The sequence below is a fragment of the Aulonocara sp. 'chitande type north' Nkhata Bay genome, linkage group LG5 (assembly GCF_057382095.1).
Source record: "Aulonocara sp. 'chitande type north' Nkhata Bay isolate Kocher_YH1m ecotype deep benthic linkage group LG5, A_spYH_male_GT1.1, whole genome shotgun sequence".
NCBI classification, from domain to species: domain Eukaryota; kingdom Metazoa; phylum Chordata; class Actinopteri; order Cichliformes; family Cichlidae; genus Aulonocara; species Aulonocara sp. 'chitande type north' Nkhata Bay.
Window position 1 is genome coordinate 43,378,103 of NC_141348.1, and position 22,490 is coordinate 43,400,592.

Consider the following 22,490-nt stretch of genomic DNA (forward strand, 5'->3'; position numbering starts at 1 on the left):
ATTACAAAGCTTTCTTCGTTATGAATTAGCATACATGTTTTTATTGAACATTTGAAGAACCAGCAAAAAAAAACAGAAACTCTTGTAGAGGACATAAAGTCAGAGATAGAAAAGACAAGGAGCAGGTGCATCTAGTACAGGTAGAGCTGCTGCAAAAACCCACAGAGCCCAGCAGCCAGCAACAAATTCTGGATCCTTTGCTTTTAGTTAGCAGTTAGCATTAGCAGCACATCCTGCGTCCGATGTGAAAGCACTGTGACTCACAGCAATGGTCCTGGGTCAGCCCTGACTTTGTGTTAAACTAATCCTAAAGTAATAATAGTATTTCTAACCACTGATATAGCACAACTTTTTCCTTTCAACAGCTACTGAAAGTTAGGGGACCTAGCTGCTATCGGATATTTATATAGCGATCCTCCAGCTTCAAACTGTATCACCCTTCAAGGACCTGCAGTTCAAAAAAGCGCCCCTCCGACAGCCAAACCTATCTGTCCTCTGATTGGATTGTTACATTTGTGATTGACATGACATTGACCAATCAGATGAAAGGAAGAAAAATAGGGTCAAAATCCGTACTTGTAACTTGCAGGGTTTTTTTCTAAGTCCACACACAAATCTTTTTTACAAGTACAAAATATTTATGACCACATTTTGAGCCCATACAACTGTTCTAACCGACCAGTGTTGTGTTACTGTAACAAATATATAAACGTCATCGGTGGCACAGCGGTTAGAGCTGTCACCTCACATCCACAGGCCCAGTGGGCTCTGTGTGGAGCTGGGTACGACCTCCCACAGCCTGTTAGGTTAATTATTGATTCTACACCGAAGAGGACCACAGGCATGTTTGTCTGTGTTAGTCCTGCGATGGACTGTTCTCCTGTCCAGGCTCTCCTCCTTACAAACAGCTGGCCAGCTGTTTGTTGTTTTCTCAGGACCTTTGGATCAGACCTGCTTTGTACAGGAGCATCAGAGGTTCAACGCTGCAGTAAAACAGTCACTTTACTGCATTCAGACAATCTCTCCACGGCGGCCCCAGTTGGCACAGTCTGTGTGAAGATCGTGGAAGAAATGAAGCTCAGACTTGTCTACTCATCGATTCTGACAGCAGCAATCTTCAGTAACGAGTGAGAAGCAGCAGCACAAGACTGACGGCTGCCGTCTCTCTGTGAACGTGCACGTGTCAGAAACACGAGGCTCTTCCACGCCGGCGTCTTCCACACCACAGTCCCTTTCTGTAGTTGCTTTACTGTCTTGCACTGATTTGCATGACGCGATTTGCATGAACTGAGAAAAGAAGTTTCACGTCAAGCCGCCCTCCGCGGCGCCCGCGTCTGTGATGAAGTGCCGTTTGCTGCGGCTCACGTGCTGCTGCTTTGGGTGAAAGTGTGCGAGTGCGCATTTCATTTAGTGTGTTGTTTATCAGTTAGATCCCCCCCCCCCGTATCCTCAGCAGACTGCAGGCTCCTCTCATTGTTATGAAAATAGAACAAATATTCTCTGGGTGCGAGTGTGTGCTTCTGTGAGTGTGTGCTTCTGCAAGTGTGTGCTTCTGTGAGTGTGTGCTTCTGCGAGTGTGTGCTTCTGTGAGTGTGTGCTTCTGTGAGTGTGTGCTTCTGTGAGTGTGTGCTTCTGTGAGTGTGTGCTTCTGCGAGTGTGTGCTTCTGTGAGTGTGCACATGCACAGCTATTGGTAATAAAGCAATGATGGAATAATTCTCTCCCACTCTCACACCGTTTATTATCTCAATAAAAATACATTAGCTGCCGTCTCCCTCTCCTCAGTCTGTTTGTCTCTCACCCACCTCCATCCTTCTATCCTTTGCTTTTTATCCTCCAACTACAAGCAGCCCCTTCTCCCCCTCCTCCAAGATTGCCCCCTTATCATTCATCCCTCCACCCGTTATCCCCTCTTTCATCCATCTCCCTTTCTTTTATCCTTTCATCTAATCAGCATCGGGAATTTATCGATACCTCCTCCCCTCCATCTGCCTCACGGAGTTGCAGTCCTCTCCATCCATCACATCGGTATCCTCCTGCTTAACCCCGATCATATCAGTTACCCTCTCTAACCTCCCTTTGGCCTCTTTATCTTTTCCTTCATCCCTTTGTTCCCTCTCTCTATCAAAACGTAGCTGAGCTGTTTGGAGGACCTGAGTTTCCCTGAGTGAGACATTATGACTGTTACCGCTCAAGCTTACAGCTAATCGCAGCTGCAGCTCCACGTTTAAGGCAGGATGTTGGCATTTCTCATCTTCACCAGAATCCAAATAAAATCAACAGCCATTAGCATCACCGGCGTACCTGCCCAGTCTATTAGCCACATGCTACATTGGTGTATTTTGGCACCACAGGTTTCCTGTTAGAAGATTTTTCATTTTGGTGCAACCCTAAACTGTGCATGAACTACCAATGACCTCACTGATATTAGAGTTTAAACCCAACTCTTTATGTCGAGGAAAGAAAAGCATCTTTCTTAATCACAATATTTCCCAGTGTGTGTTCGTTAGGCTGATTATTTTTTGTCCCCTGACAAATTAGTAGAACTAAAAGTCCTGATAGCTCAGGGTTAGGGTTTAATATAACAGTGTTACAAATGCCCTGGTCATAAAGTGAAACGAGCACACTTTACACCACAAACCAAACAAATTACCACAGTGAAAGCTGCTTCTTCTTCATTCTCTCACAGACCCTCTTTTGGTTTATCTTCATCTCTAACCTTCATCAGAACAGCTGATCCCGTCACAGGAACCAGGAGAGCTGAACGCATGTTCCTTAAATCTTTACACCAGCTTCCTCTGAATGTAAGAACTGAAAAACCGATGAGCTGCTGCTGGTGTATAACTCAAACAGACTCGTAGGTCGTCAGGAAGTGGTCAGCTGGTGGTACCGTGAGTCTGATCCAAACACAGCGATGATACTCTGAAAGGTCCGATTAACTGATTGGTTTATTTTTTGATACGGGGTTTACAAAACTGTAAGATAAAAAATCAACTGAAATGAAAAGAGATGCTACGAGATATGATGGAAAAGTTCCTGTTTGTTTTTTTTCTAGTGCTTTCCCGCATCTCAGAGACGAGGAGGAATACGAGTCGACTCGTAAACTGACAACTTTGCGTTCATGTTCAGGTCACAGGGGGCTGGTGGAGGGGTTGAAAGAGCAGAAGCGCTGACATATCCGAGGGGGATGAGGGGAATTCTGCAGCACAAAGGTGTGCATGAACCTCAAACTTATTAAATGAATGCAACCTCAGACCTCTCTGTGCACGTGCCTGCTTCACAACAGAACTAACATATACGAGCACATTCAAGGAGATAAAAATAAAATATACTGGCAGAAACAGAAGAAAGCATGCAGCGGTGTTTCTGGACTCATCTCCACTGAAGCTAAATCACACACACCTTTGAACGTGCACGTTCTCCCACTAGTGGGAATCTGGGCTGTCATTATTTTCCAGATCTTTCTATTTTTATTTTTTCACCCTTCCACCCATCTTCCTCACCCCTCTCCATCTCCTCACCCCTCATTCCTCCCCCTCCAGTCATAATAAGTGCAGCAGTGCGCCATCTTGCTGTTGCAGCGTGGGACGGCTGTCTTCATTACTCTTCATTTGGAGCAGAGGAAGGATGGACAGCCATGTCATTCAACTGGATTAGTCTGCTCTGTTCTGCTTTATCAGGGAGGCATGCTCGCAGCATGTGAGCATCTGTGTGTGATAAAGGACAGGCTGTGTGTACTCGCGCGTTTGCATGCATGTCTAGGTATGTGTATGTTTGTGTGTGAAGCCATGATGAAGAGCAGCAGCCTGACATTAATGCTTTCACTGACATGATGAAAAGGGACTTCTTGCATGCAGAGTCGTCTCCGTCTGTGCCAGAAACCTCTTCACAAACACGCGATGTGTAAAAATGTAGCCTTGATACACTAGATTTCATACAGACTTCATCAGCACAAATGTACGACGGGCTGAGTGTGTTTGTGATCTGTCAGTTTGCATATACAGTGACTGAGAGTGAGGCAGCCGGTCAGGCAGTGAAAAAGAGTAATGAGAGGAAAACAGAGCTTGAATCCAGCCTAACTCTGTGTGGTTTGTCCTTGAGAGGCAAATATGGATGTAAATATTCATGCTTTCTCTTCCTTGCTCTGAGTTCCACCTTCAGGCAGAAATGCTCCAGAACAACAATCAGATTTCTTTTCTCCTCATCTGCATCACTTTTCTGTCTTTTGTCCTTCAATCCTTCTGCAAAAGGTCAAATTAGGGGTCATCAAGTTTTATTTTGAATTTGAACTTTCATTTGTTGCTTAAATGCTGTTTTATTTTCACTTTGAGTACTTTTATTTTGAAAGGTTTCTCTAGGGCAGGGCTCTCCATGTTACTGCTGTTACACCTTTAACAGGTGATGCATGTTGGCAGTCCTGAACCTCTGTATTGTCATTAGTAATGATTCATTGATGGTGCATTTCTATCTAGTCTTTATTCATCTTTGCACACGTATGAATAGAATGAATCTAACATGCAGGTCTTTGGAAAAAAGACGATTTGAATCCCAAACCTTCTAACCGCTGCACCATCGTGTCAACAGTATACTAAATATATACAGACATACTGGACCTGGTCTTTTCCATTAAGTTAACAGAGTGAAGGAGCTGTGTTTCTGTCGATGAGCAGTGCGATGCATTGATCTTCTTATAGTGTGCCCACGTTTGGATCCAGTTTCTACAAAGTGTTTTGTAACGACACGCACTGGCCCCTTTAGAGACTCCCGACTCTCTTCAGTCTGAGCGAGGCTCTGTTTGCTCTCCTCCTTTTCCTCTGATGCCACGTTTCCCACAAGAATCGTTAGTCAGCATTGTTCTGCCAGAAACTCCAGGCACAGCCACATTTCAGCCATATTTGGCTGCAGGTTGTTTCAGCCAAACAAGCAGCTGATCAGTCAGTCAAACTCACATTAGTGTTGTCTGAGCACTGCTCGAGCGAGTGTGACCTTTGTACAGAGTTAACATGGTAAATGCCACTAATGCGCTTCAGGCTGCTGCGTGTTGTATTTCTAATCTGCTCTCTGGTTTTTGCATCATGCTGCATCTAAAAAAGAAAATATATCTGTAATTGATTACAAAGCCGAGTACCCATTCTGGGGCATGTTGAGCATCAGCACCATGGACAGAGCACCTCCTGCAGCATGATTTCATCACTTTTTCCTGCTCTTACTCATTATTAGACCAAACACTGCCCAAATGCCTTGTGTTTGCCTCATTCATCCTTTTCCTCAGAATGAAGCCTATAATTGTTCTATATATATCTCTAAAGGAACAGCTGTTAGTTTCTTTATCTCACAGAAATATCATGATGTAATTCAAGATTTCGTCAAGAATGTAGCTGTTATATTAGGGATGATGACAGATTAAACAAAAACCATTCGTCCATCCATCCATGTCCAGGATGCACAGAGTTAGAACTGCCCAGCCCTCCCACTTCCTGCCCACCTACTTTAGCTCCTCTGGGAGGCGCTCTCCAAAACAGCCAGGATGCTGACTGCACTCCAGCACAAACACAAGAAGCAAAGGCGCGAGTGCTCGGGTTATATGCAAGTATTAAATATTGCCTGTTTTGCATAAAAGAATTTTCATCATCTCTTTTTCGCCTAAATTCACATTTTATTTTTGTGACATTTCACAAGTTAACTTAAAATTCCCCCGACACATAAATGAAAACTCTGCCCCCCCTCCTGCTCCCTCCCCCGTTTCTCGCCGGAGTCTTGATTCATGTGCAGTCATCTTCAAACCATTTCTCCTAACACACACTTTTCTAAAATCATTTCTCCCTCCAGAACAGATTTGTGGGTTAATATTTTACATTTTTCCAGACAAGCAGGGGACTGACTGAGTTCATGTAGACTCATTAAACTCCAGAAACATATTGTCGAAAAACACCGCAAGGTGTTGTGTGACCTAATTTGAAGCTCATTCTGTAGTTAAAGAGAACCTCAGTGTGATCATTTCTCACATAGTTCAGTCTGCGAGCTGCTGCTGATGAACCGACAGAGAAGCTTTTATTTTGCAGGGACTCGGGAGAGCTGTTCAACATGACGGTGAGGATTCAGGGACATAAAAACTCATCCTTGTTTCTCCAGTGTAATATATGACACACACACACACACACACACACACACACACACACACACACACACACACACACACACACACACACACACACACACACACACGTGTATTTATATCCTTGTGGGGACATCTAATTGACATAATGCTTTCCCTAGCCCCTTACCCCAAACCTAACCATAACCTGTAACCCTGACACTGAAACCACATTTATAGGTAAACTTCCATCTTTGGTCCCCACAAAGCTATGAATACACGCTCACACAGGTACTTCTCTCCGAGTCTTGTTCGCTCACGGATCATCTTCACAGCATCTCTCCTAGGAGGATCTTGGCATCTTTGTTCACTTATGCTCCTCCCCTTTGTGAGTGTGGACGCTTCATCTCTTTGCTCTTGAATGCTTTGCTTCTTATATTGATTTTTATGCTGATTTTTTCCCTTTTTTCCGTGTGAGCTTACCTGCGATAACTTCTGGACACTTGTAGATCATTAGGACTAGAGTGTTCTTAACAGAAACAGCAACATTTTATGGTTACCTTATCCTCAGCGCTCCGTGTGTCTGTGGCCTAGACACAGCTGAAGCCTGATTACAGCGTCTGGGCACCGAGCAGCCTCAATAGCCTCAATGCATTTATTACTTCCAGGCTGGACTACTGTAATTCATTATTATCAGGATGTCCAAAAAACTCACTGAAAAGCCTTCAGCTAATCCAAAATGCTGCAGCAAGAGTCCTGACAGGGACTAGAAAGAGAGAGCATATTTCTCCTGTTTTGGCTTCCCTTCATTGGCTTCCTGTTAAATCCAGAATTGAATTCAAAATCCTGCTCCTCACATACAAGGTCTTAAATAATCAGGCCCCATCTTATCTTAATGACCTTGTAGTACCATATCACCCTATTAGAGCGCTCCGCTCTCGCTCTGCAGGCCTACTTGTTGTTCCTAGAGTATTTAAAAGTAGAATGGGAGGGAGAGCCTTCAGTTTTCAGGCCCCTCTTCTGTGGAACCAGCTTCCAGTTTGGATTCGGGAGACAGACACTATCTCTACTTTTAAGATTAGGCTTAAAACTTTCCTTTTTTCTAAAGCATATAGTTAGGGCTGGACCAGGTGACCCTGAATCCTCCCTTTGTTATGCTGCAATAGACGTAGGCTGCCGGGGGATTCCCATGATGCATTGAGTTTTTCCTTTCCAGTCACCTTTCTCACTCACTATGTATTAATAGACCTCTCTGCATTGAATCATATCTGTTATTAACCTCTGTCTCTCTTCCACAGCATGTCTTTATCCTGTCTTCCTTCTCTCACCCCAACCGGTCGCAGCAGATGGCCGCCCCTCCCTGAGCCTGGTTCTGCCGGAGGTTTCTTCCTGTTAAAAGGGAGTTTTTCCTTCCCACTGTCGCCAAAGTGCTTGCTCATAGGGGGTCATATGATTGTTGGGTTTTTCTCTGTATCTATGAAGCGCCTTGAGGCGACTTTTGTTGTGATTTGGCGCTATATAAATAAAATTGAATTGAATTGAAACTGAATAGCCTGGAAAGGTGCTAACCGCTAGGCTAACTAGCAACAAGATGCCTTCCCTCTCCACAGATGACTACCACAGCCTCCTGCAGAAGATTGCAGTACTGGAGACAAAAATTCATCGCTTAGAAGTAAACGTGGAGGTAAATGGACTGTGTGGAAATGAAACAACCTTGCCTTTGATTCAAAACAATGGCGATGAGCAAGCTAGTACACAGCTAAGGAGCACAGATAACATGACCAAGAAAGTAGACTCTGTGCATTATTATAAATCCTCAAGTGATAATCCCCCCTTAGACTGTCTTGGTGCAAAACCAAGACATAAATCATGTCTCCTGGAAGGGGGAGGACGTATCACAGGCAGGGCACAGCGAGCTGAAATCTCTGAAACCGACTGGCCTTCACTTCCTACGAGACAGAGAAGCTCTTCTACCCCTGTATACGAGAGGAAACAGGACTGGACAACCATGAATAGGAAGGTTAACAACAAACCTCCAAAACAACTGAATGTGAAACTGCAGAACAGATTTGCTCCACTATCAAAGGACCCTGGATCTATATCGGACAACCATCCATCTAAAAGCAGCGAAATAAGGTCTGAAAATCTGTTGAAAAGTAAAAGGCCACAGGGAAAGCTAAAGGCTAGGCCTGAAACTCTGATTGTGGGTGACTCTGCCGTAAAGGATGTACAAAGGATGTGCGGTAAGAACACTAAAGTCCTCTGCTTTCCTAACGATATGGTCAACAACCTGAAGGAGAGAATTCTTCAAATTGCAGATGAATATCCAACTGTGACAAACATTGTTCTGCATACAGGGTCAAACGATGTGTCCAAACAACAGTCGGAGGTTCTGAAACGGGACTTTACTGGATTATTAAATACTGTAAACTCTCTGAATGCAGCTGTATTCATCAGTGGACCTGTACCGCCGGTCAGAGGAGGAGACGAGAGATTCAGCAGGTTGTTTACACTGAATAAATGGCTTATATCAGCATGTGCCGACCACTCAGTGCATTTTATCGACAACTTTAATATTTTTTGGGAACGCAGGCATCTGTTTAAAGCAAATGGATTTAATTTTAACAAGTCAGGGGTGAAACTGTTCACCTCCAACTTGTTTTATTCCATACGTCATCCATCTGTGCTTGGAGCCAAGGCTGAGATAAACGAGGAGTTATCTCATAAAGAGGAACAAACAGTACTCCAAGAACAGACAAAGCCCAGCAGAAACCTTGAGGAGGAGCTCCATTTGCCCCCACCCGGGAAGAGCCTCAGAAAGGAGAGACATCTGAGGCAAGAAGAGGGGTCCCTATTTGCCTCCAACTCTCTCAACAACACCAACGACCAGGACAAGGGACCACGACCTTCCCCAGTCCCCCAAACCCCTGACAGGCCATCACCCTCCTCCCCCTCCCTTTCTCCCTCCTCCCCACACCTGAAATTCACTGAGGAGATGATGGAGCGGGTCAATGCTGGGCTCAGATCTACCCCCCGTCCCAATCCCTTTTTGTCCCCCATAAACCCCCCACCAGAGCGGCCAAAGGTTCGCCATCGAGCCCCACCCTCAACAGAGCAATCGAAGTCACATTGCCCAGCCTCGCCCCCCTTAGTTCCTCCTTACCACCTTCATGCTTTGTCTCCGCAGTCTGATGCGTGATGTGTGGAGGGTCCGGGCTGTGAGGATTATGGCAGTGATGACTTTTCCCAGGAGAAGCTGGGACCCTGTTTACTAGAAGGTTTTAAAATCTCTGTACTTTTAGGTGACAGGAGACATGTGGCCTGGTCAAAACACAGAGAGCTGCACTCTAAAAGATCTTTAAACATAGTAAACATACCTTGTGTGCCACAGACTGCTCCCAAACACGAGGGGACAAGTAATACCTCTAAAACACTTAAGTTGGCTTTATTAAACATTAGATCTCTAGCTGGGAAAACATTTTTAATTAATGATTTAATCACTGAGCACAGCCTTGATTTTATGTTTTTAACTGAAACTTGGTTGGACCAAAGTAACAGTGGAGCTGTTCTCATCGAGACGACCCCTCCTAACTACAGTTTTATCAGTGAGGTCAGGGCGAGCAGGAGAGGAGGAGGGGTCGCTGTCTTATTTAATGAATCATTTCAATGTAAGCAGCTATCTCCTGGAAGTTTTCAGTCTTTTGAATATGTGGCTTTACAGCTGAAGGCCCCATCCAAAGTTGTGTTTCTTAATGTTTACAGGCCTCCCAAATACTGCACAGACTTTTTTAATGACCTCAGTGAACTGCTGTCTGTGATCTGTTGTTGGGGATTTTAACATTCATGTGGACAACCCTCAGGACAAAGGGACTAAAGACCTGAGTAACACTCTGGGCAACTTTGGGCTGACTCAGCATGTAACAGAGGCCACACATAATAGAGGACACACTCTTGACCTACTGATCTCCAAAGGCCTGAGCATTTCAAAGGTTACTGTGTCTGATGTGGGCCTGTCTGATCATTACTGTGTTTTCTTTGAAAGTAAAATCTCAGCCCACACAAATATATCAACAACAGTGATCACAAAACGGTGTATAACTGAACACAGTAGTGAGATCTTTAACCAGGTCTTCCCATTAACACCTGACCTGCCCAGAGGGTCAGTCAATGAGCTCGTCAATAGCTTCAATGCTAACATGTTAAATGTAATGGACACTATTGCTCCCATTAAGGTGAAGGTTATCTCTGGAAGGAAAAAGTCTCCATGGAGAAACTCCACACTGGTGAAAAAAGAAAAAAGAGAGTGTAGGAAAGCTGAGCGCAGATGGAGAAAAACAAACCTCCAGGTTCATTATGACATTTATAAAGAGAAACTTCACAATTATAATTTACAACTGAGGAGTGCAAGAAGGTCCTACTTCTCTGACATCATCACTAAAAACAGCCATAATGCTCGGGTCTTATTTTCTACAGTTGACAGGCTAACAAACCCTCCTGTGTCAGTGGCAGCTGAACTTCATTCGACCATGGCCTGCAATGACTTTGCCAAATTCTTCACTGAAAAAATCCAAAAAATTAGACAAGCAATTGGTACATCAACAGCAGATCCAGGATATGTACTGTGTCCACCAAAAAACTGTTTAAACACCATGAAACAGTTTCAACCTATTAACAGCAAAGACCTGGAGGACATCTTAGGTCAACTGAACTCCTCCTCCTGCTGTTTAGATGTCCTGCCAACAAGTTTTTTCAAAAAGGTCTCAAAGACTTTAGAGTCAGACCTGTTACAGATCGTCAACTTTTCTTTATTATCAGGTGTGTTTCCAGAATCACTAAAAACTGCTGTAATCAAACCTATACTGAAAAAGGACAATCTTGACAAGACACAAATGAACAACTACAGGCCGATCTCAAATCTCCCGTTTTTAAGTAAGATCATTGAAAAAGCAGTTTCTCAACAGCTCAGTTACTTCTTAAAACAGAATAATTGCTACGATGCCTTCCAGTCAGGTTTTAGACAGAACCACAGCACTGAAACCGCTCTGACCAAAGTGTTTAATGACATATGTCTGAATACAGACAGTGGAAAAATGTCAGTTCTAGTTTTACTGGATCTCAGTGCAGCATTTGATACAGTTGACCACAACATATTACTCAAACGACTGGAGAACTGGACAGGTCTTTCAGGAACTGTACTAAACTGGTTCAAAACATACGTAGAAAACAGGAAATACTTTGTATCAATAGGTAACTTCACATCTGAGCAGACAAGTATCACATGTGGAGTTCCCCAAGGTTCCATCTTGGGACCCCTTCTGTTTAACATTTACATGCTCCCACTGGCACAGATTATAAACAACAACAAAATAAACTATCACAGCTATGCAGATGACACACAAATATATATCACAATGTCACCAGGAGACCGAGGCCCTGTACAGGCTCTTGGTAAATGCATTGAGGAAATCAATGACTGGTTGTGCCACAATTTTCTCCAGCTAAACAAAAACAAAACTGAGGTAATAGTCTTTGGCGCCAAAGAAAAACGATTACAGGTCACCAGAGAACTTCAATCTATACATCTAAAAACCACAAACCAGGCGAGAAATTTGGGTGTAGTGATGGATGCAGACCTAAACTTAGAAAAACACATTAAGACAATAACAAAGTCAGCTTACTATCACCTCAAGAATATATCAAGGATAAAAGATCTGATGTCTCAACAGGACCTGGAAAAACTAGTCCATGCATTCATGCACGCATCAACGGGGAGTGCGTGGAAAGGGTCTCCAGTTTCAAGTTTCTGGGTGTGCACATAGACACAGACCTCCAATGGAGCTCTAACACCTCTGCGGTCTTAAAGAAGGCCCAACAGCGTCTCCACTTTCTGAGAATCCTCAGAAAAATGGACCTGAAGAAGGAGCTGCTGACCGTCTTCTACCGCTGCTCCATTGAAAGTGTGCTGACATATTGCATCGGCGTGTGGTTCTCCAGCTGCACCACAGCACACAGAAAGGCACTCCAGAGGGTCATCAACATGGCCCAAAAAATCATTGGACATCCTCTTCCCTCCCTGAAGGACCTGTACAGCACTCGCTGTCTCAAGAGGGCACGCAGCATCCTACGGGACTGCACACACCCAGGACACCGGGTGTTTAAGCTGCTGCCGTCTGGCAGGAGGTTCAGGCTGCTGAGGTCCCGAACAAATAGACTCAAGGACAGCTTTTACAACAGGGCAATAGCCCTGATCAATGTAAATAGCTGACCTGACTGGATACCTCCCTGGACTTTTTAGGGGGAGTTTACAATGTTTAAAACGATAACAATAATATTTATATTTATAACAAGGTGCAATAATAATTAATGTGCAATAATAACAGTGTGCAATACACATACACTTATTCTTCTTTTTTATACTAAGTTAATATACTGTGTTGTGTTGTTTGTTACGTTGTGATGTGTCATATCGTGTCGTGTTGTGTTATATGTAGTGCCGACGTAGGACAGTTTTTCCAATTTCATTGTACTACTGTACTATGTATGACTGTGCAATGACAATAAAGAGTTATCTTATCTTATCTTATCTTATCTTTAGTAGGCTTGATTACTGTAACAGCATCTTTACAGGTCTACCTAAAAAATCAGTCAGACAACTACAGCTCATTCAGAACTCTGCTGCTCGAGTCCTCACTAAGACCAAAAAAGTGGACCACATCAGTCCAGCTCTGAGGTCCTTACACTGGCTGCCTGTCCGTCAGAGGATAGACTTTAAAGTTCTGATGCTGGCCTATAAAGCTCTGAATGGTTTAGGACCAAAATACATCAATGACCTCCTGACCCAGTATGAACCATCCAGATCCCTCAGGTCATCTGGATCCGGTCTTTTATCAGTTCCCAGAGTCAGAACCAGACACGGAGAAGCTGCATTCAGCTTTTATGCTCCTTATATCTGGAACAAACTCCCAGAAAGCCTCAGATCAGCTGAAACACTCAGTTTATTTAAATCCAGGTTGAAGACTCACCTGTTCTCAGCTGCATTTGAATAAAGCACCAAATCCACACTTTAAGCTTAAATTTCAAAACTTACATTTAACTACTGATTTTATCTACTGTTCTGATTTTATCTGTTTTGATTTTATATACTGTTGTTTGTTTGTTTGTTTGTTTGTTTGTTAATTAGTTAGTTTATTTGCTTGTTTTATTCAATTTTAAATCATGCTTTTTATTTGTTTTTGTTTCTAATGTCTCTGTAAAGCACTTTGAATCACCTTGTTGTTGAATTGTGCTATACAAATAAACTTGCCTTGCCTTGCCTTATATAAAAAACTGCTGTGGAATACATTAAGCCACTGATATGGCCGTGTTCTGTTTTCAGTGAGATGAATGTGGAGCATTTGAACTTATAGATCCGTGTGTTTAAGTATTCATACAGCTGCTGCAAGTGACCTGATTGCAAATGAAGCCAGGAGAGGTAAGAGAAAGCAGACAGCATGGAGAGGCAGCAGATGATTAGACCGGCTCTCACGCTGGGTGCTGCTGGGATTCGGGTTTTGTCTTTATATGAAATATGAGTTCAGTTCTTCTCACTGTTAGTCATCCTGTCAACTTAAAGGTTCAGAGTGAACGTTCCCATCCGAGGGTGTCAGATAATGCTGTTTGTGCCTCAGCGCACCAACATCAGAGAGATTATGGTGCTACTCTACAGAGTCTGTCAGAGTTCAGAGGCGGGAGGAGCGCTGCTGTCAGAACGCCACGGTTCACGCGCCGTTTGGACCTTTTTGTTTTGCGCTTGGTTTTGCTTTCGTCCAGCTTCGGTTTAATCACTACAAACAACTTTGTTAGATTTGGTGGACGCACCTCTTCACAACAGTAATCCCACATGCTGGAAATTGAAGAGTGGGGGGGAGGGGGGGTCACCGTAGTGTCCCCACCCCCACCGAGACACGCCAACAGCTTTGAGAATAAAGCATCGTTTCATGTGTTGGGAATGGGAACAGCAACATTGCACCACCAGACCGGAGCACCGTCCCGTCAGAGTTTCCCACAATGCTCAGCTGCTGAAGAAGCTATTACGGCATCTTTCCCGCACAATATAAAGCACCTTGAGGCAACTGTTGTTTTGATTTGCAGTTATATAAATACAATTGCATTGAAAACAGTGAGACATTGACTGGTTTCACACATTTCCACTGAACAAAGTCTTGCATCAGCATTGCACCAGAAAACTGTTGGTCCTGAAGTTTGAACCACCGATGTTAGCTTCTGATTTGCAGATGCTGCCGACAGATTCTGATTGGCACGATCCAGCGTCCTCGTCTCGGTTCCCCTCTTACCTCACGTTTGTGTCTTTGTCACGCTCGATGTCTCCTCGAACAGACAGGAAGCCAGAGAGGTCCGATTGCAGGGGAACTCCTCCCCTGTACATTTTAAAGACTTTTGACAGCAAAGAGCAGCTAAATGTGCAAACTGCAACATCACAGGAGGCCGCCAAAAATACTAAACACACCTTCAGATGTTTGAGGTGGATTCTTGCTCACAGCTGTGGTGAAGATGAAAGCCCCTTTTTATTGTATTTACAGTTAAGTCTGAGCAGAAAGGAGCCCTAACAGGATATCATGACTCCTTATTTCTCACTGACACAGCGTCACAGTGCTTTACAGCCACGCTGCAGTTAGCAGGAGCTGCACTCAGAGGGCAGTCATGGTTAATGGGAGACAGAGGAGGATGACAGAAGAATGAACATGTGTGATGGGAGATGAGGTCAATCTTACCTCTTCTCGTATTCTCTTCACTGTTTCTCCTTTCTGTGGAGAGACACAGGAAGGACAGTCATCTCCGAGTGTACCGAGTCCTTAATGAAGCTGTATTAGACAAGTATCTGAGCAACACGATCAAATACATACAAGATCATTTTCCAGTGTTTTTAAATCGTTGAGGAGTAAGCTACTGCTACTGAAAGACTGACTGAAAAATCCAGGTGAGGAAAACGAATCAGCGACGCTCGCTGCCTACTAATCAACAGCCAGCGGGATGCCCCCGAGCAGCTTCACTGGTGGAGCTCCTCAGTGAGATAGGCGGCTAACAGGTATGACAGTGCGATGCTGTGAGTGTGACACACGTTTGCTAATTCGCTCAGGAAAAACATCGGCGCGATAAACAAACGGGGCTAACACGGATCACATCTGCGCTCTGAGCTGCGTAACATTTATCTCTGCCGACACGCGTCCTCATTGGCCGAGCCTGCCCAAACCAGTCAGCCTGGCAGGCTCGTTTAATGCTAGCAGGAGCCCCGGAGAGCAGCTCCTGCACCGTGACTACAGACTGGCACGATCCAACTAGAACCATCATGTAATTTAATGCCATCTTTGTGTCACAGTTAATAGGCCGCATACTGGAAGTGACTGGGTGGGTGGGGGGGTGAAGGATATCAGCCCCAATTGTGGGTTAGCGAATGTGCCGTGGGGGCCAGCGGTCATTATCGCGCCTCGCTCAGCTGTGATATACTTGGATAAAAATCCTACTGGGCTTTATTTAACACGTCCACGCTTAAACGGGCTCGCTTCCCCTGAGAGCAGCGCCTTTTCAGTAAGTACAGACTCGAATGACACGGCCTGACTGGAAATGTTACACACTGTTAATGCACATTTCACGGCAACTTCATATCATGTAGAAGGATTACGCCCAATGTTATCACGACAGGCGTGCAAATTTCAGAAAACTAAAGCCTGAAGTTGGCTCTGATGTTGGTTTTAGAGGATTTCTAACGTTTTTTAATTTCACTTAAAAGTTCATTTTAATGACTTTTTCACAGATTGAGTGATTTTTACTTCCTGGCAGATCAGATTTTTTCATACTGGGTAACACGATGATAGAAGGGAACGTTAGCTCACCTTTCCGATGATGCTTCCTACTTCCTGCAGAGAAAAAAACAAAACACAAACAAGAAAATCATTTCCTCAAATTTAAAAACAAGCAGACTCGTGTAGCCAATCAAACTTCACGTTTTGAACATGCATGCATACCTGCTTCAGGCGCAGCAGCATGACAGCGCTGAGATATGTTTATGCGCCAACATTTAATCGTGTTGACATTTTCATTTTCATAAAACATGAAGCATTTTTTTCTTTTGTGTCACCAGCTTCACATAGTTAACACGAGCTCTAATAACACGAGCTCTAACAGGAGGTCAGCGGGGCGACCGTGTGCAGGAGGCGTTTGGGACGACAAGAGCCACGTGAAAGCAACAGTGTTCTCAGCAAGTGTGGAAGAGACATTTTAAAGAGTATAGAGTGAAGGTTTGGTAATCGTGGACTGTTCTTCTGGGGAACACGGGACGAGAGGAACGCTCTCAGGTTTCTGTGCTTTCTAAAACATGGAGTCCAGGAACACAGAGCAACGGCTGCGATCTGATGATTGAAGTTATGAAACCTTTGTTCATTCTGCCGTGTTGAATAGTGAACTTCAGGGAAACTTGGTGACTTCGGACAGGCTTACTACTTCCTGTTGGGATTCTCCGTGGCCGGGAGAAGAGAATTGACCTGGCCAGACAATTATGGTTTCCCTTTTCCCCAAATTCAGTTGTAGTTACTCAACTTGCTGGTTTAAAGATCGGTGAAGTGTTTTAATTTGATTGAGCTGCATGCTTCTTAAATGCTTAAATAAACATCTTGCCTGGATTTAAAGACAAAACTGTGGAAACTGGCTTTTGAATTCTTCATGTGCAGCACGGTGGTTAGCACTGCTGCCGCACAGCACGAAGGTCCAGAGCTCATTTCCTCATTTCCTCTGTGAGTGTGTGGGGATTCAGTCTGCGCTGGCCTCGTCCTCACCTGATCCTGCTTCCCCAGAAAATAATATTCTGTTTATTATGTTGGCAGTTTTTTCTCTATAAGTTAAATTTGGGAGCCTTTTAAAGTTTCTGAATCGTTTCCATCTGAGATATGATGTTATTATAACGTAATTATTTATTGATGTCATGTTCTTTTCTCTGGCTGCTAGCAGCACAATAACCTGCAATCTCCTTTATTTCTCTCTAATTAACACGAGTAACAGTCTTGCTCACCTTTCCATGCATGAGGAGGCGCAGTGTGAGCGTGACTCCCATGGCGCCGTCTCCAAACTCCTGTTCACAGCTCATGGTAGAGGAGGTGGTGGTGTGGTGGGTGAAGGTGTGGGTGGACTCTGCTGCTGGGAGACGCATGAAGGTCTGAGGCCCCGAGGCGTATGGAGCTCTACAGAACACCACAGAGAACCCTTTGGAGAACCCAGAAAGGAACCCTCAGAGAGCCCTGGAGCTGCGAGAGGGGGAAGGGGAGGTCGAGGTTTGGGGTCGGACGGAGGGGCTGTACGGGCGGAGCTGGCGTCGGGGTGGGATCTATCCTTACTCCGGTTTCTGTGGAAAGAAAGACAAGAAAGTGATGTTTGAGTTTGTGACTGTTTCTACTTCACATCCCCTCAAAGTTAATGTCTGTATTTAGACCCGATGAGCCTAAAACCAGCATGTTGGGATCAGTCTGCTTTTTTGTAAGCCTCTCATAATCAGTATGTGCTGAGAAAAGCCTTTATTGACTTTTTATTATTCTCTCACTCTGATGACTGTATCCAGAGCGTCTTAGTAAACAGAGCGCAACAGGAAACGAGTCATTTCAGCGCGTAAGAGCTGCTGTAATGGGTGTTGATAGATATGAGTCAGCAGCTACAGATGCAGAAATTCAGAGAAAAACACACAACAACAAAGGGAGCCTACGACCATGCAGCACTGTGTTAAACAGGATTTCCTCGAGAGGCTTCAAACTGAACTTCTTTGTCATTTCAGGCACACTTTTAACCCCAAATCCTGTTTTTAAAGCAATTTCCACAGATGTAGGAAAACCCTAAAATAGAGTGATAAATTGGGGCGTTTCTCTTCTCCGTGCTTAGTTTGACTCAGGTGCTGGACGCTCCACGTCACCTTCTTTGGTCCCCACAACAGATTATCCATCTGATCCTCCTCTATGACCAACCCTCTGCACGCCCTGCTGCATGCTGATGTCCACATCTACTCCTGACACAGCACAGGATCACCTGAGTTAGTGCACAGCAATACTATAGCAATGCAACATCCATATTTTATTACATAAATTAAAACACTATGAACAATAGGGCTCCATCCTGAGATACCCGTCCAACGCCGCACACACTCACTTTACTAAACTACTGCTTTACTCAGATGGCTCAGTCACATGGGTAAGAACAGGACAGACCTCCCTGCATCGACAAAAAGTTCTTTCACATTCTGCAGCTTGTCACGACTCGAGGGTGTTGCACACTCATGACTTTTCACTGCAAGGCGACTGCACGGGTTCTTCTTTCTTCTTTGATGGACTGACTACAGTCACTCTCAGACAGACTGTCGAACATTCGTGAACAACTGCCGTCTAATTTATAAATGCAGACAGATTTCCTCATATCAAGAGTCAGTCAATGAGCAACACTCGAGGGTACCAGCTCAGCTGGCAGGTTCTGGTTATATTCGTACAGAACAGAAGGGTCGCTGAGACCAAACAGAATATTTAAATGTGAATTTCTGTCTTTCCTTTTTGCATTAAAAGAATCTGAAGTGAGACAATTCTGTCAACATCTGTTTCATCCAATAATCTCAATTTTAACTTTGACATAATTTGCAGATAAACAGTCAACATTTACCACCTTAAAACGTCCTTTTATTGACCTCGTTATGCTAACCAGTACTTTTACAGAATAATTTAACTATTTATATTATTAACTGATGATAAAGGTTGCTGTAAAAATAAAAGTAGGTTGCAGTATTAAAAGTAAAGGTCAGAGTGTGAGGGCAGCGACTTTAAATCTTCCAACAAACGCTGTTACGCTCACGCTGTCGGAGCACAGCGCCGAGTGTGGCCCTGCAGCCACGAGGCCAACAAGGCGTTTCACTGATTCCACATCCTCAGCAGCACGGCGGGAGCGAGCCGGCTCCGGTGCCGTGCGAAGTGTGGAAATTAACATAATTTCTCAAGTGTCAGAAGCTGGTCAACAAGTCTGTGCTGTAATTTAAAAATTAATTGGGAACTCTGTTTAAAAAAAGCTTCGGGGGCTGAATTAAATAAGCTTCTGGCCGTGGAAGCGCCACTCAAGCGTGATGATACTTAAGCGTTTCCTTTTAACACAAAACTGAAAAGAAAACAGAGAAAGAGAGACCTCCTCCACGCCTGCATTCGCCTCGTTGTATTCAGATACGCAACTATGCGTGCTGCACACATGACTGCATGTACATGCTGCACTTTGATCATTTTTGAGTAAACATGTATGTTTTTTTAGCAGATTTTGTATGTGTCTGGAGAGCTCACACACACACACTCAGGCATCTGTCACTATGCCAACCAGCACTGTAGGTAACCCGAGGTATGCAGACGAATAAAAAGGTGCGTATAAATGATCGACATATGTTTGTGTGCGTGTGCGTGTGCTGATGGCTCGTTGTGCAGTTTAAAGTGTTTCTATGCAAACAGCGAGCCTCACGTCTCCATCTGCACGTCTGCATCCCCCACTCTCATAAAAAATACACACTCTGAGCCAAAGTAGGTCACAAATGTAATGCAGGCTGTTTGGCATGCAAAGCAAGCAGCATCTCATGACAATGCAACACTCATCCACACACACACACACACTTGAGAAACAAATCAGAGGACAGAGGTGCTGAGAGAGAAAACAGAGTTAAAATAGTAGCAAGTGGCAGAAGCAGGTGGGGGGAGGGGAGAAATGGCAGGAGACGGCTTACACGACCTCCCGGGGAGCGAGAAGAGTGGCTGTCAAAACATCGTTTACACATGAATTCAGTCATTGGCGGCACAGGTCGAGTGTTTGCTTATCTGCGCATCCATTAAAACCTCTGTGTGGAAATTGTGCGTATTGTTGTGCAGCATCGCGGATAGGCCGGGCACACGTGTGGACTGGAGTGTGCAGCTGCATGAGTGCATGCATTTGAGAGGGCGGATTTAGTGTTTTATTTTCCTCTGAACAGTGTGTGTGTGTGTGTGTGTGTGTGTGTGTGTGTGTGTGTGTGTGTGTGTGTGAGAGAGAGAGAGAGAGAGAGAGAGAGAGAGGAAGAACACAGAACATATGAACACACTCGGGGGAATAAGCCATGAATCAGCCATGCATGAGCTCAGAACTGAGAGAGTGTGTGTATGATTTTACTTGTTTTGCTGACATTGTGGGGACGATGGTCACACAGTAACCTTTTAGGGACTCAACTCTGAGTTTAACCGGATGTCCAGGAGGAAAATTGTTCATATTTATTTTCTGTGGCAGAGTATATGCTGTACTTTATCTCCATGAAACTACAGGACACCGAATACACAGATTTCCTTAAATATAGTGCTGGGTGATACTGCGTAGATGCATTCATTAGGGATGTTACACAGCACAAGGATGTTACGCCTTCATACGGTTTAAAAAATAAGTGTCAGTTTAATTCCTTCTCTGCTTTTCTATTTGTATTTTTATTTATTGATGATCCATTCATTGGCACCAGCCTGGACTGCAGCAGCTGCCAGAAACAAGCACCGACACACAAACAGATTCTCCAAGCTGCAAACAGGAAGGAGCAAGCAGCAAAGTAGTGACCAGCATCCGTGGAATGAACTCCTGTGAGCAAAATATCTGCTAGCAAAGCGAGTGAGCATGTACCAGTTTAAACTACTGTCAATGAAACTGCTGACTGGTGTGAGAAGAATAGCAAATAAATACATGCAGGCATAACTACGACAAAACATCAACTTTGTTTGTGGCAGTGACTTTAAACTCTTTAAACACAAGAGCTTGTTGGTTTGGGTTTCCACCAAATGTTGTTACATCATTATTATAAATATATAATCAATAAAGACGTAACGACAACGTCAATGCAGCAGTAACATCTAAAAACAGCATATTTGAGTAAAAAACACAGGAAACATATTTTGGTCCTTTAAGTAGATTCATTTGATAACGTGTCTTTTACCTGTAACCCTGTAAATGCAGGACTGTCACATTTACAGTGAGCTACTGCTTCTTTTACGTAAACGGTCCTGTTATCTCCATTTTCAGCATCATAAGAGGAACTCTGCCTCACTGCCAACATCATCTTTTAACTCACCAATAGACTCGTTTTATCGTAGCGTATCGTATGAGCTTTAAGGCTACCACACCTGTATGCCAAACGTCTCGCGGCTCACAAACTACAAGTGGGTGGAGCCTCTTTGCTCACAGCCGGAGTTGTACACCCGAAATGATCACATTTATGAAAATCCATGGCTGTGACGTCACACATGTATAAAGTGTGAGTCTGAGCGTTTAAAGAGTTTCCAGCTACAAACACAAACACGAGCATGCGGCGCTGGAGCAGGAGACACAGCAGGAAACAAAGGACTGAACAGCATGTGGATACAACAACTGTCCAAAATAAATAACACTGTGAAAGTAGATCTTGCAGGTAAATGTGAAAGACAAAAATCACATGATTGATGGCGAGCGATGATGATGGTCAGTCACACGCATCCTTTTGTACATCCTGTCGTAATGTGAGAGGAGGAAGAAGATTTTGCTCTGCTTTCTTCCTCCGTTACACAAACACAGCCTCCACAGCCGGCGCGCTCTGCAGTGCTGCTGAACTTTGGCCTTGTAGACACACAGTTTGTGCTGCAGCTACGATAGCTGGAGCTCTGCAATCACAGAGCAAAGTAATAATTTTGATTAGTGTGTTTGTTCCTATTGTGGAACTGATGCCGAAATGCAACAATCTGTCTTTATATGCTTTTCAAGACAAAGAAGCCAGACACAGAAACGGGCCAAGAGATTTGTTTGGAAGGACAAACTAAAAGATGGGTGCTTGAAATACATAACAAAATGTTTACTGCAACTTTAATTGTACTTATATCAGGAAAAAATGTATTTGCTGTGTGAAACATGTTCAAGTGTGCTGAGAATGTGTTTATACTTTTATTTATATTCGAGATTAACGACTATGTTTCAAAAATAAATCCATTTGTATCCTGATAAACCCACTTTGTTATTACTTAAACAGAGTTGTAAGACACGACAACCCGCTGAAAATATCAAAACACACAAAACAAGACGGCAGAGTCATAAAGCCGCTCAAACAGAACGCACATTAACAACAGATTTAAAATGATTACATTTACAGGGATTAGTTACTCTAATGGTCGCTGCTGATTGATCCACTCGAGTGGGGTTCAGGAATTAAAAGCCAGTTTTCCAGCTTCAGTATTTATGGGATGACTTTGAAGGATGAAGGAAAACCGTTTCAGGCCTTTTTGACTTGATCTGCATTAAAAAGTTTGCGGATAAAGAAACTGCATTTCTTCTCTCGGCCGATGGATCAGCAGAGATGTAATGCATCA

General features: G+C 43.9%; 1 protein-coding gene across 6 annotated transcripts in view; it reads right to left on the reverse strand.

Moving 5' to 3' along the window:
* The window catches only part of pcbp4 (poly(rC) binding protein 4), a 210,355-nt gene that overhangs the window by 67,711 nt on the left and 120,154 nt on the right, over positions 1 to 22,490 (reverse strand). For 4 of the 6 annotated variants that reach the window (XM_086293746.1, XM_086293744.1, XM_086293748.1 and 1 more), the window contains 3 exons: positions 17,156 to 17,485; positions 15,984 to 16,007; positions 14,865 to 14,897 (listed from right to left, as the gene is read on the reverse strand). In XM_086293746.1, the coding sequence (XP_086149872.1) occupies positions 14,865 to 14,897; positions 15,984 to 16,007; positions 17,156 to 17,293 (195 nt within the window). In that variant the 5' untranslated portion in view covers positions 17,294 to 17,485. Of the gene's footprint in view, positions 1 to 14,864; positions 14,898 to 15,983; positions 16,008 to 17,155; positions 17,486 to 22,490 lie in introns of those variants that run through there. The other 2 variants (XM_086293750.1, XM_086293749.1) reach the window with 2 other exon arrangements.